At 25.2% G+C, this 15,016-nt stretch overlaps 2 protein-coding genes across 3 annotated transcripts; both read left to right on the top strand.

Moving 5' to 3' along the window:
- Positions 1-954: 954 nt before the first annotated feature.
- Positions 955-7,959, top strand: LOC113557524. 2 transcript variants are annotated; one of them, XM_026963093.1, is made up of 3 exons: positions 955-1,068; positions 5,944-6,206; positions 6,637-7,958. In XM_026963093.1, the coding sequence occupies exons 2-3, from the start codon at positions 5,983-5,985 to the stop codon at positions 6,917-6,919; spliced, it is 507 nt and encodes a 168-aa protein (XP_026818894.1). In that variant the 5' UTR covers positions 955-1,068; positions 5,944-5,982; the 3' UTR covers positions 6,920-7,958. The 2 variants fall into 2 exon arrangements, with proteins under 2 accessions (XP_026818894.1, XP_026818895.1); XM_026963094.1 differs by having other exon boundaries at positions 956-1,068; positions 5,931-6,206; positions 6,637-7,959.
- A 3,832-nt stretch (positions 7,960-11,791) lies between these two features.
- On the top strand, positions 11,792-15,016 carry LOC113557205 (protein-serine O-palmitoleoyltransferase porcupine). Its single transcript, XM_026962588.1, has 7 exons — positions 11,792-12,274; positions 12,348-12,563; positions 12,630-12,858; positions 13,743-13,968; positions 14,031-14,149; positions 14,211-14,440; positions 14,505-15,016. The coding sequence occupies exons 1-7, from the start codon at positions 12,199-12,201 to the stop codon at positions 14,978-14,980; spliced, it is 1,572 nt and encodes a 523-aa protein (XP_026818389.1). The 5' UTR covers positions 11,792-12,198; the 3' UTR covers positions 14,981-15,016.

Raw genomic sequence — 15,016 nt, 5'->3', positions numbered from 1 at the left:
AATACCTCACAAACATTCACAGAACAATAGGATTTGTCTAACTAAAGTTTTAAATTCAGAAACGATAAATACATAAAATCACACACTAGTGTAATACACTAATACATCCAATGTGTGTATAATGCCAATAGATTATACGTGCGCATTATAATATTATATTATTTTTGTATAGCTATCTTAATATTTTGAATTTTCCCGTTGTTTATAAAATATCTCAGCTAAAATTTCAATTCTCTAGATACGAACTTACTGTAAAGATTACAAAATACTTATATTTACTCTAAAAGATTTAAGCCTATATAGATTTTGTTTTCACAATAAGCAATATAAAGCTTTTTTATATACAAGTACTAACATAATATGAATTGATATAATGTATATACTTAAGTAATATTGCAGTAACGCCAAATATATCAATGTAAAACATTTACATATGCATTAATATAAGTCGATAATTCTTAAACAAATATAAATACTGATAAAACATTAAAACATCCTAAACTTCTTTATGCTACGAGCCGCATTATAAACGCTATAAACCAAAAAGTTGAATAATTATTGTTGTTAGACAAGTATCATATGATACTTATATGATATCATATAGTATAAACAATATATTATTTTGTTACTTTGTATGTATGGTATATGGTATTAAAAAAAAGTGGTTTAGTTTTATTTTATATTTTTTCTCCAGTAAAATCGATCTCTTGATATTACTCAAATATATACATATATATATATATATTACATATTATAATGGGTGGAGAGACTTGTTGCACACCCCTCATAGAATCGCCAACGAACACTCGGAGCGCCCATTTATGTATGTGGGTGTATGTTAGTGTGTGTGGGTGTATGTGTGCGAGTATGTGTGTTTGCGCGTGTGTGTATGTGTACTCGAACCCAAAAGGGTATATAAACCCAAGTCATCACTGAAAACCATCTTTTCCTGTACCATCGTCAGCAGAGTAGAAACTTCCGATAGGTACTTATTAACAAAAATTCAATATATATTTACCGTTTTGACAATAATATCTAAATAGGTACCTATACAAAGTCTACTAAAATGTGAGTATAAAAAATTACGTATAACTACTTGAAATAATTTATGTAATATAAATTAAATATTTTTTATGGCTTTTTAGATTTTTTTTTTAAAAAAAAGTCGTTACAATTATGACCATTACCTATTTCATATTTATATATATATATTATAATTGCATATCTTTTATAAGTAATAACAATATAAAAAATTGTTTTTTTTTGCTGTTCTCATGTATATATATTTATAAGTTTATATAATAGGTAGTATATAATGCTATGTCTTAGAAGTCTAGTAAGATATTTTAATATTAAATAATATGCATTTGATGGAATGTATATTTTATGCTATAGGTAGATTAAAATGATAAATGTTGGTGGATTACCTTGATCCATAATAAAATTTTAAATATAAGTACATTTATAATAAACATTATAAATGTTGCACATATTGAGCGCAAAAAATAAAAAAAATTTATAAATTAAAAAATACATTGTACTTATGATTGCGAATTTTCACTTACTTTCAATAAATATGTGCATATATTATAATAAACGATTAACCTTAAGTATTTACTTCAACTTAAATATAATATTTGTTTAATTTTATTGTTTTATATTTTTATAATTTATAATTTTAAAATTTATAGCACTGCACTTAAAGAACAATAATAAGTAAAAACTTAATATTATATGTGGTGTGTGTGTGTATTTTAACACATAATCAAGTTATTAAAAAAGCTAATGTTGCGAACATTTATTTAAATTAATTTTAAATATAAATTTTGAAAGCTTATTCTTCATCTAATTATAATAGAAAAATTAACGTTTTTTAATTCTTATTATTTGTCTGTTTATTATATTTTAATTAGAATTGTTTAATAAAAATAAAATGTTTATTTTTAACTAATACCTCAACGCAAGTTATTTTCGATTCAATAACTTAACTTAGCATTTCTTAAGTTTCTTTTTTTTATTTTTAACCAATCCTATAATAAACGATCTTAAAATTAAAAATATTGTCAGAATATATTTGTTTGTGCATAATTAAAACGTTTATATAAAATGTTGGGTACCTACAAAATAAATATATTTCTACAACATATTTTTAATAGCTTTGTGATGATATATTGGTTATTTTTTATTCTAGTAGACAATTTAAATTTTCTCCAAATATTTATATCATAATATGATGAACATACAAATACATTTTTAAATATCTTGTTTCTTCTTGTACTATTTTTAGTCATTTGAATTTTTTAGGACTTTTTCTGTCTTAGTTGATAAAATGTTTAATTGTAAGCAAAAAACAATTTTAAACTAAACAATTTAATACAAAGTTTCTAGTATGTTTTTCTTACAGTAATCTAAAAGTATAAAATTACATAGGTACACACATTTTTATAGATATTTGAAGTTCAAAATTTTACTTAAATATTTAAACTCAAAATACCGATCATTCCTCGATGATTTTAGATATTTCATTGTAATTTAAAAAGTATTTATCGTAAGAACTTGATATCTTTCACCATTACATAGGTATATTATAATTATTTTCTACGACCCGTAAAAATGTTAACATGGTTAGACTTTTTTCAAACTATTTATCACACAAACTTATTCACACTGTTCTACCATGGTACCTACTTCGCTTTTCGTAAGTTAAGTTAGGTTGTATTAAAAATTAATAATTATAATTTACACCATGATAATTTTATTATTCCAAAATATATACAAGGTTTTTTAAAATACATTTCAAACTACCAAATTACTAACAAAAATTAAATTACAAATATTAATAATATTAATAATATCAGTAAATTATAAATTATCCTTTGATGTACGCTCTTTCATCGCAATGTTTTATCATTAAATTTAAATTTAAAAACTTATCCATCACAGGGACCTACGCTATATTGAAGTACAATGTACACACATAACCTTTTTCAGTTAGAATGACTTTTTAAATAAGTATATAGGTACTACATTTTTTTAGAAAATTGTTCTCCTTCTTAATATAGAATAAAATATATATTATAATTTATATCAAAAACGTAAATTATTTTCCAGGAAATGAATGTTTACCTTTAAAGAATAATTTTCTATAATAATATAATATGTGTAATAAAATACAAAAATACACATTTTAACGTGTATATCAGTTTATTTTATTTATACAATTTTATCCTAAATATAAAATAACTATTTGCGATTTAAAAAGTTGTCTGTAAAATCTTCAATTCATAAAAGTTAAATCGCATGAAAATAAAATGACAACAAGGTTAAACACAAATTCACATAAATCTTCGAATACTTACAATTTTACGTTTTAAAATGTTTTAATGTATATTGTACATAAGTATTACCAAACCATTTAAAGAAATAACTATTTTTTACCATACATACTAAAAAGTAACAGGTATTTTATTTTATTTCAATAAAATTAGTAATTTTACCGTGAAATTTAATTTATAACTGGTAAATAGAACTTGTTATTTCTACTATTTTTTTCATTCATTCAAATGTTTTCATAATTTTTACCTATATTCTAAAACAACGTTTTAGAGACTCTTGGGATTAATAAAAAATAGTATAATTCGTGTTTAAAAATAATAAAATATGATTATGTATTATTTTAACAACATAAAATGCAAAAAAAAATATTTCATATTGTCAAAATAACTGTTATCTTTTTATTATTGTTGTTTTTGGTTATTTTAATAAACATTTGGTTAACTTCACACCTCACATGAAATCATCTAATTTTTCAATTCAACCTGGAATATATTGTTATTATTTTTATCCAGGTGATACTATCATTTAAACACAAATTAAAATAAATGTTTTTAGTCTGAATTGAGCTCCTTTTATACACCTCATACTAATTCATACGTAAAACTTTCCATTTAAAAAAAAAAAAACTATGTCGATACTAAAAATCTGATCTGGTTTGCAGCGTCACCATACTAATTTGTTATTCTAGCACGTATTGGTCGTTGTTGACATGTTTGAAATGGTATTTCTTTCTCTGGATTATTATGTAATCACTATACGTACACTTTTAACAGTCTCAAATGACGCCCCCTACGCATTTTTAACTTTCACGGAACGCTGCCATATTATATTGGTGTTCTATTGACCACTAATTTCGTGGACGCTTTTTAAAATAAAATAAAAAAACCAAATTTAAAAAAAAAAATGTGAATTTTTCATCATACCTAACAAACCAGCTTTACACATTTTCTAGATAAATAGCGATTTGAAAACCTAACCTAACCTAACCTAATTTAATAAATATATTATTAATATTTTATAATTTCACCCACACCTAATTAATGTTATGCGCAATTAGTATGCAATTAAATAAATTACTCCTATTTCCTAATAATGAAACAGTATATAAACCAATGGACGTGTGCAGATTTCTAAGCTTAACGCGTTCTTCGAATGGTTTAGACCATCCTCCATTTAAAATTAATTTGTAGTATCTTTAAAAGGTATAACCAAAATGATAAATCCTTAAAAAACATTACATCAGATTCTAATCAAGGATGGACAATTCACTTGATCATAATTTTGAGTTATTAGTTGCAAGTTACAATAATAGTAACAAATTTACATTTAAAGTTATAAGTTAATTAAACAATTCTTATTTAAAATCATAAAATATATTAGTGCTTCTTTGACGATGAGTGGCATTTATGATTCAAAATAATCAAAATTTTAGAGGCAATAATATTTGATTTAACAATATAAATATTTAAGTATTTAAATAAAATAAAATAGAAATAAGATAATTTGAAAAAAAACATTCGTGATTATTACAGTTTACTTTTGAATATACGGTTGACTAAATAAGTCCGGCACTAAGTGTTCACAAAATAGAAGTTAATAAACTAAATTGGTTTGCACCTACCTACTGTTATTTTATACTCATGAAAGCAAATCACATGTCAATTTAATAAGACTTCCAATGGGGTTAGCCACTTTCAAAATAAAGTAAAAATAACTCGGTTCCTCACAATATATTCTACTACAATAGTTTTGTAATCGTGTAAAGAGCTGAAATGAAAGCATCAAAATAAGAACATTAGGAATAATTCATTATTTAATTAATTACAAGTTGTATACAACTTAACTTTACTTTACATTACTGAGTTCTCTTAGTTATATTTAAAATTTAAATATAAATCAACAATACAGCTTATTATTTTATCGCAAAAATAAAAATGAAATCTTTATTTATAATTTTTAATGATACATATTTACCAAAACCATTCATCACCGAAGTTCAAATATTTACATCACACAATAAGACTATATACCTACGCCAATACAAATACGTCAATAGAAAGTAGAACAACAATACAATCTAACAATTATTACTAAAATTAATTAACAGTAACTTTGATAGTTTATTTATTTATTTAATATAATAAAACATTATACAATATGATAAAAACAAATACATTGGAAACCAACCAAACATAACTTAACCATTATTAACTAAATATACCCTGTTATGAATATTTATGATTTTATTCATTTGTTACAAAAAATAAAAGAATCTATAAATAAATTTATTTTATTTATATTGTATGAGTTGTATAGTTAACTATGAGACAATTTTAAATGATCTTTTTTTAATGAATCCCCTTATAGGCATTTTGTAACTTACCAATCAATTTCAATCTTATCCTCATATAGTCTATAGTCCATGTTATAATTTAATAACTTTCACTAATTTTATTAATGTTATCAATGAAACATGAAAGGTTATTTACATTTAACAGTACAAATGTAAGTTATATTTTATAACAAGACATTATGCCTATATCACAGTGTATAAAATATACATTTGCTTATAGTTTCTATCTTATCTATTATAGTTTTTTTTCTCAGACGTGAATAAGTTCTTAAATTACATCCGGCGTTTTAACCATGCATCAAAATAACAATTCTAACATGGTCAGAGTAGTTGTCTATATTGGATTTGTCGTCTATGTCATGGCCTTGGCCACAACGTGTTGCTGTCATCCCGTAACGTCTTCTGAGGTGGAAAGCATAGCTCGACCAACACGGCCTAAAACTTTCGGTTCACCAGATGAATTACGTTCGTACCTAGACCAGTTAGGACAGTACTTGGCAGTGGTTTCTCGTCCGAGGTAAGTATATTTATATCTTTATTAAATTAAAAAAATTAATTGAATGTTAATCTTAGTGTCCTCAACGTCTTAATACATATAAATGAAATGGTAGTATCAATAAAATCAAGATAATTAATATCATAATATTACAATTTGTCCGACCTATTCATAATACCTTTAACTATTAAACGATAGGTTAAAAATGTTGTTTATATTCTAGTTTAAGCTAATACAATAAATGTATTCAATTTCATACCTAATTGAACCATTAAAACATTAAAAACTAAAATACTTAAAATACACTTTATTATTATATTTCCTCGAATTAAAATTGTATTTTAATCTTGAGTATAAATTGCCTAAATCATATTAAATCTACAGTTATAATAAAATTATGCATTGTGTATAAATAATTAAATTTACCAAAAAAAAAATTGTTTAAAATTAGGTTTGGAAAAAGGAAACCTACGTTTCCAAGCATCCCGTCCGCTATCACAACACCGAGATTACAGCAGTACATCGACCATCAACGGATGCTTAACAATCTTATAAACCGAGAAGACGACGAGACCTATAAATTACAATACAAGCCGGCGGCTATAAGAAATTCAAAAGATTTGTATGACATGTTGTTTACGACACGCCGCGAAAACGGCAATAATGACCACCATCAATACTATTTAATGCAACAAGATGTAACGAATGCAGACATTGGTTTAGATTCAAATTAATTATTATTAAAATGTATTTGTAGTATAAGATGTAATGTATTTTTATTTCATAAAAACTTTAGTCATGTACAGACAGTATTGTACTAGTTATTAATAATATAAGAACTTTAAAATGTTAATTAATCGGTATAAATAAAATCCGTTAAAAGCGTTGGTATAGGTATCTGATACTTATATAGACATTAAAATTGTAATAGCTGAAATTAATATTATAAATAATAACAATATTGGTTTGTTTTTAATTTTTGCTCTTAAATACAGACAACTTTTATAAATATAAAAAAGCTATTGTTTAACTATCAAGTAATATGAAGTGAAGTAAGTTAGGTAAATCCTATATACATATATGGCATACCTACCTATTAAGCACAATGTTATATAGATACTTAACAACTAACAGAATATATTATCTCAGTTTTAAGATAATTTTTAATTGTTATGAACCATCTGTCTTTAATATATAAATCGATTAAGCTTTTAATTTATTATTAACAACACCGAACGGCGAACACAATAATATTATGAACATAATATATCATACGACAAATAGGGACATTTACATAAGTATTACGTCATAATTATCATTAATTCAGTTTAAAATAAGCATTGCACGGGATGCTTTAAAATTGTATACATTTTTATACTACAGCAGTACAGCATATACACACTTATGAGATACACTGGACACTGGTATACTTACCGTATACCTATGCCAAAGTTGCAGTTGCATCCGAATATAAATAATATGAGAGACGGATCCCATCCTATTCCCGATAAAACAATTAAAAAAAAAAAAAGATCATAATTTTAAATCACCTCCTACAAATATATTCTCTACCCTCTGGTGTATCTTAAAGTGGATCATTTTTTCATCTTTTTTATTCTCTTTATTTGCACCACACATCGTTCATCTCTATTCTACATCTCCATTCATTTTTTTCATATTATGGGAAACCAACCATTCCATTGTTGTATATCACATGCAAATTTTAAAACCCTACTTAGTGCTTTTCATTTTGTTAAGTATTAAATTTTTTTTATCGAACTATTAGTAACAACATATTATTAATAATTATTAATTAAAAAATCTATGTATATATATAGCGTTTACTATTTAATAAATAAATAAATATAAAAATATATCTATGCGTTACATCTAGGTTGCATCAATCCTACATAATATTATAATATTAATATAATATAAGACATAAGTACCTACATAAAGCAATGATACAAATTGGAAATGCATTTTTAAATAAATATAATATTTATATTGCCTAACACCTACCTACAATCTACATACCCTACCATACGTTCTATATAATAATTTTAATTAATAATATTATGTATGTAGGACATAGGTATTCCTTAACCTTAACATACAAAAAGTATATGCAATGGCGTAATTGTGAGGGGCAAGGGGGGGGGGGGGCACTTGCCCCCCTGACAATTTTTTGAAATATAAAAGTATACATTTTAACCGGTGAAAAAGGGGTGTCCCGATTTTGATAATAATAAATATATTACATTGTCCCCCCCACTGTAGATTTTTTCCCAGTTACGCCACTGAGTATATGTATAAGTAATAACAATTGTTTTCAAATACTGTCCAACCCTACTTATGCCTATATGACTATGTACTATTATAAGTAACTGTTGTAATTATATACATAATATTTATAATTTAATGTCTACAATTAAATATAACACAAGCCATTACTATCATTAAATTTCTTTACAACTTTTGATTCTGTTGACTTTATGAAAATTATTTAGAAAATAAATTTTAACTACGAGATTATGATAATAATATAAATAAATAAAAAATAATTATATTAAAATATTTATAATATTTAAATAATAGAAATGTAAATTCAAAATTGAATTACTGTCTTGTGAACATCTTGGATTGATAATTACACAAATAATAATGGCAGCGACATCTACTGCTATCGTTTCTAACTTTAATCGAATATTCCTTTATTTTGACTCGCATAACTTGGAATCAGAAAATTAAAATATTATAAAAATCAAATAAATCTATAAGTACACCATTATTTAATAAAAATTTAATTTCAAAAAAAATTAATCGTCAAACCACATTTTTTTTTAATACAAACAATATTATTCAAAAGAACTTTTTGCTACCTACTTAATGCACCTACATACTTGTTATTATTTATTATAAGTACAATATGAAATTTTAATATTATATTTAGAATAATTTTAAACTATATATATTATATATTTATATACCATACTTCCTCTTTTTTGTGTTTAGGTACAATAATTAAATTAAATTACTATAAACAAGTAAGTTTTGTTTGTCCAATCGTAAAAAATTCTTAAATAATTAATTAGCCTTCTAAGACACGAACAACATATTATTCACAATAGACATTGTTTATTGGTAATGTTAAAAATACAAAATAGGAAATCCACAACTCTCCTCAACACGTAAACCATTTCATATTTTCATTCATAATATTTTAATCTCAATAAATTAAACTATTGTTTTAAGCTCTTGAACATCACTGTTGAATATTATAATATTTATAATATATTTATTTATTTAATAATATTTATGTCATACAGTTAATGTTGAATAATTATGAAATAATTGAATTTTCATTAAATAATTCAATAATGATTTATAAATATTAAATACCTATATTAATACACAAAGACTACGTATTTAAGATCAATTTTCCGGGAGCATTACAATATTATTATACATAAACTGTAGTTGTAAAATTATACATAAAGTTTAAAGTCAGTCTTTTGTTTCTATATTTTAAAAATGTCGAGGGGGTGAACCCCTGGCCGCCCTGTATACGGGCTTGTATAAGTATGGAGTAAAATATATGACTTAACTAGTTATTCTGACACATAAATATCGTTCACTATATTTGAGTGTTAAACAAATTGTATAAATTGTTTTTGGTTAAATTCACTATAGATAGATACTTACATAATATAATTATTTCAGTCATTAGATTAACATCGTAATCATTACTTATCCTGCATATGTCAGTCATATACCGTATATAAGTAGGTACTAGGACACTAAATATAAACTGTTGGTATTTCTAATTTATGTTAAGTATACATGACGTATGTATACAATTTATTAATATACTTACTATTTAATGAAAATCAAAATTAAATTATTTAAATTGTATTTAATGACTAAATAGCCGGTAATATTTAGTTTAAGGGACCTCGTTGCGGTTATTATTTAAGGTGCAACATTTAGGCAATTTATAATCTTGTCTTAGGCAGTCGTGATCTATGTGTTAGTTCTAACTGATTATTAGTGTTATACTCTCGTACACGCATGCGCATGTCAATAACTCTATTACAATAAAAATTCACTATACGAATTTTATGGCAATTCACTAATTAATTTGACAAAATTAAAGTTAGTTAACATTGTCTGATCTTAATTCTCAAAATATATTTAAAATTCAGTAGAAAAATGTCTATAGATCGTACGTTAATTTTAATTATGATTTGAAAAAATTCATATTTTCAAATTCTTATTTACACTTCATTATAATATAAGATTTAAATTTTACAAAGTATTCTGTACGATCTATAGACAAGTTTCTGTCGAGTTCAAAATATTTTCAGAATCAAAATCGGACATCTTAAACTAATTTCAATTTTGTCAAAACGGTCTTTTGAGCTAAAATTTATGGCAGTAGTACTCCTTAAGTATACATTTAAATCAGCAGTTTTCTGTAGGTATTTTTTTTATATACACATAACCGTAGCATATTGTTATTGTACTTTATGTATTATGTAACTATAATAAACTATGTAAGGACATGGATTTATTGTATATTCGTAATTCGCATATTAACGAAATGCATTCAAAAAATCGATTTTCAGGACACAACCAAAGTTTATAAAAAAATGGTAATACACAAATAGTATGCACCTAAAAAAATATACATCACTGTAAAATTAATGTATTTATTGCTCTGCTCAAAAACTAAAAATATAAATAGGTCTGTGGTCTGCCCGTCCAAGAAAACGTACTTACCGCTACGGCGTAAAGTATAATAATATATAAAAACGATGTATACGGCTGCCAATAAATCAATTCTCAACTCACGCATGCATACCTACGTATTTTAGTGTTTAAATTTTTTACATCAATATTTTATTTTATCTTTTCTAAATACTTAGCTATTATAATACTTAGTAAATACTTTACTAAGTTAAATTTGTTAATTGTGGCACGCATAAACACCTATATTGCATATTATATACAATTCTTCGGAGGAGGAAGATTTTTTTTTAAGCTTTTTTCCGATTACCGTTGTGACGTCCATTGCCCATGTACTACCAATAGGAATTATCTATTTGTTTTTACATTTTTTGGAAAAATTATGCAATATTTTGAAATAGGAAAACTGTGCAGCACTTCACCGTTCACGTCTGACTTGGTTAATTTCAAAACTAAAGCGAATCGACCTATTATGGAACTTGTACGTTAAGAAGTATCTGTGTTTGTATGTTACAGTAGCGATCCAGGGGAGAGGAGGCTTTTGGGCTTAAGCCCCTCCTCCCCACCCGAAAACAAATTCTGGGTACGGCACTATATTTATAATATTATATTATAATTTGAAACGGCGGCAAATGTCCTGCTTGTAGGTAGGCGGCAAATGGCTTAAACCGCCACTGGTTCGTGGCTTCGTGCTATATAATTTCATAATTCATAATATGATAATATTATTATTATTATTATTATTATTATTATTATTATTACTACTACGTCTAAACTCGTATCACAAGATAAGTATAACCGGTGATACTGGATTTAGTGATATGACATAATAATAAATAATATTATTATTTCTGAAATTGCATACCAAATTTTGACGATGTTATTTTTTGCCAGGCTCAATTTTTCATGTCATATCCATTTTATCAGATCGAGTGTTAGATCTATAAAGTATAAAGTATAAGACTATTTTATATTATACAATCTTAGTATATTATAAACTTAATGTTTACGATCATAAACTATACATTAACGTAGTTCTAAAGTCATAATAGTTCGTCACTACGTTAGGTTAGGTTATGTTTGCGGTTACATTATGTCACATTATGTTCTACAGACGACGGTTGATGTAAATGATAATACATTTTTACTGGCCGTCTGGAATTTAAATTTTTAAAAATAATTTTCAACGTTATAGAACACATACAGACCAAACAAATGTTAGATTTTTTTTATATTTTATGTTTATAAAAGTATTATAATCCATATGGACAAACAACAGTTTTCGTTGTCTTACGGTGGTGACAACGATGTCGGAGACTACTTATATAACTTTCCAGCGGGTAAAGTATCATTATTATTACAAACTAAATATATCTAATGTAAATAGTATTAATTCAAAATTCACATAACTAGATTACTATGAATTGTACGATGATCAATTAGAAGATGAGAATCAGTATTATCAGTCAAATGTAAATTCAGAAATCTATAATGAACCCTCGTTTTGGAGCAATCTAACATTTCACCAGTTATGTACTCAATGTATTGTTCCTGCTGTTTGGAGTACTGGCAATCTACTGGGAACTACACTTATTCTATGCATGTTTTTCAGATTATTCATTGTTATATGTAAGTAAAACACATTATGTTGTTTAACTATTTTTCAACAAGTTCTAAAACATAACACGGTTTCAGGCAATAAAATCAAAATAGTTCCTGAAGCTGTCTTACATACAGTGTGTGCCATATGTGGTGTTCTACCATTAATTATATTTCATGAAGATGGAGATGTGTATCAATTAATACTTCAAATTGTGTTGTACCCTATGTTCTGTTACATAGTGTCTATAATATGTATATTGACTTTAAAACACCATTCTTCTATTGTGTTCTCTGTTTTAATCCTATTAACGTTATTCTATCGGTGAGTATTTACTTAAATACATATTATTAGTAGTAGTATTATACCTATATTAGTAATATTGCTAATTATTTATTATTATATATTACATTTTTAATTAAAATTAAACAAAATATTCTTAATAAAGATATTATGTATTAGATGTTAAGTATATTTATTAAATGGTATGGGTAATTTGAAATGTAATAACTTAGTTTAAATGCACATACGTATAGTAACTAGTTTAACATCTAAAATGATTAATTTTTAGTTAATTTACGAACTTATAATTCAAATTATAAATTAATTTTTATGCTCCGGTCAAGAAAAGATGAAAGTACTTGTATGTTTTCAATAAGGAATTTAAATTAATGGTACATAATTTCAGAATATTATGATATAATGTTAAATATTTGTAAATAATACTAAAAACCTATATTTTAGTCTCAAGAGGATGTTAGCTTACTATACTTTATTTTCTCTTTCTGATCAATGTGTAACATAACAAATTTGCGTTTAGTTGAATTAATCTTGTGTTTTTACTTTAATATTACAGCTTTAATAACCTATTATACATAAATTCCAGAATATTATCTGTTTTTTTTTTACAATATACTTTTTTGTGATATTGAGATTTTTAAATTTGAATATTCTGTATAAATAACTTGCATAAAAATTGAAATATAAAAAAAATCTAACATTTTTAGACTGATCATTTTCTTAACTTTTATTTTAATAATATGTGAATTCACTCTAACAATAAGACTAACAACACAAGACTTATTCTCCTAAATTCTATGCTAGCATATTATGCCATGTTGTTACTATAATACTATGTATATGATAGAAAACAAATATTACAATAATATCTTCATAAAAAAAATTAATAGAAATCTAAATGTTTTCAGTGAATGTTTTACAAATGATTCAAAATGGCAAAAAACCAAAAGTGCTCATATGCTAATGTCAATGAAAGCAATGGCAATATTATTTGATATTCAATCGAATAAATTACAAACGTTTCCTTCAGTTCCTCAGTATATAGGTTATATGATGTGCGCAGGCACTGTTTACCTGGGTCCATTTTTGACATTTCAAGAATACTCAAATGCATTTTTACTCTCTGTTAATTGGGTAATACATTAATTTTTTTTTTTTATATTTAATTGTATTTTATACCTTTTATTTCGTTTAAGAACAACACCAAAGTCTGTCGTATAATATGGAGAATAATAATTTCGTTGCTATGCTTTGTTTTATCAATTTGTGTTGTGGATTGGCTGTTTAGTCAACATTTATTAGTCAATAATAAAAGGTTTGAACTATTTTAATCAGTTTATATTTAGTTTTTAATTTGTTATAATTCTATGTTACAGTAATTCAATTATTAACATTTTTCTAACTATGTACAAACAAGCTTTGGAGTTCCGTACTGGTCATTATTTCGTTGCCTATGCATCTACAGTATTTGCAACTGTTTGTGGATACCACAGTGAATACAACAGTGAAATATTAATAACCCGTCCGTTGATTATGGAATGGCCACGATCTCTTCTACACGTTGTTGTTCATTGGAATGCACCAATGCACTATTGGTTAAAAAAGTGTTAGTAACTAATACAAAATTTGTTATAGTTATGTAAATTAATATAAACTGTATATTTATTTAGATGTATTTGAAGAAGTACTAAAATATGGCGACAAAAATAAAAAACAAAGAAACAGATTTATTGCTGTGGGGACCACATATTTAGTGAGCTCTCTATTACATGGATTAGAACGACGTTTATCAGCTGTATTACTTTCTCTTGCTGCTTATACATATGTAGAACACCAAATTCGTACAAAATTAGCATCAAGATTCCCAAGCACATTTTCTTATTATGCTAAAAACAAATATCCCCATCATAATTCAAAAACTTACTTAAGTAGCTTAAACCAAAATAATTGGTTCTTTTGGTGTATTAACCTTATGTTTACTATTTTAAACATTATACATTTAGCTTATCTTGGTTCAGTAATTGATATGTCTGTAGACAACTCTTATAGTACTACTTACCAAGAATCTTTTGCTTCTTGGAGTCGAGTATCATATTTTAGTCATTTTATAATGTTGATCATGTTTTTTATCAGTATTCTACTTTAAATATAAAATCATACTTAAATATGTAAATCTTTTGTA

Source organism: Rhopalosiphum maidis, chromosome 3 (assembly GCF_003676215.2).
Source record: "Rhopalosiphum maidis isolate BTI-1 chromosome 3, ASM367621v3, whole genome shotgun sequence".
NCBI classification, from domain to species: Eukaryota; Metazoa; Arthropoda; class Insecta; order Hemiptera; family Aphididae; genus Rhopalosiphum; species Rhopalosiphum maidis.
The sequence above is the reverse complement of the archived record's forward strand: the minus strand, read 5'-3'. Positions and strand labels throughout refer to the sequence as shown.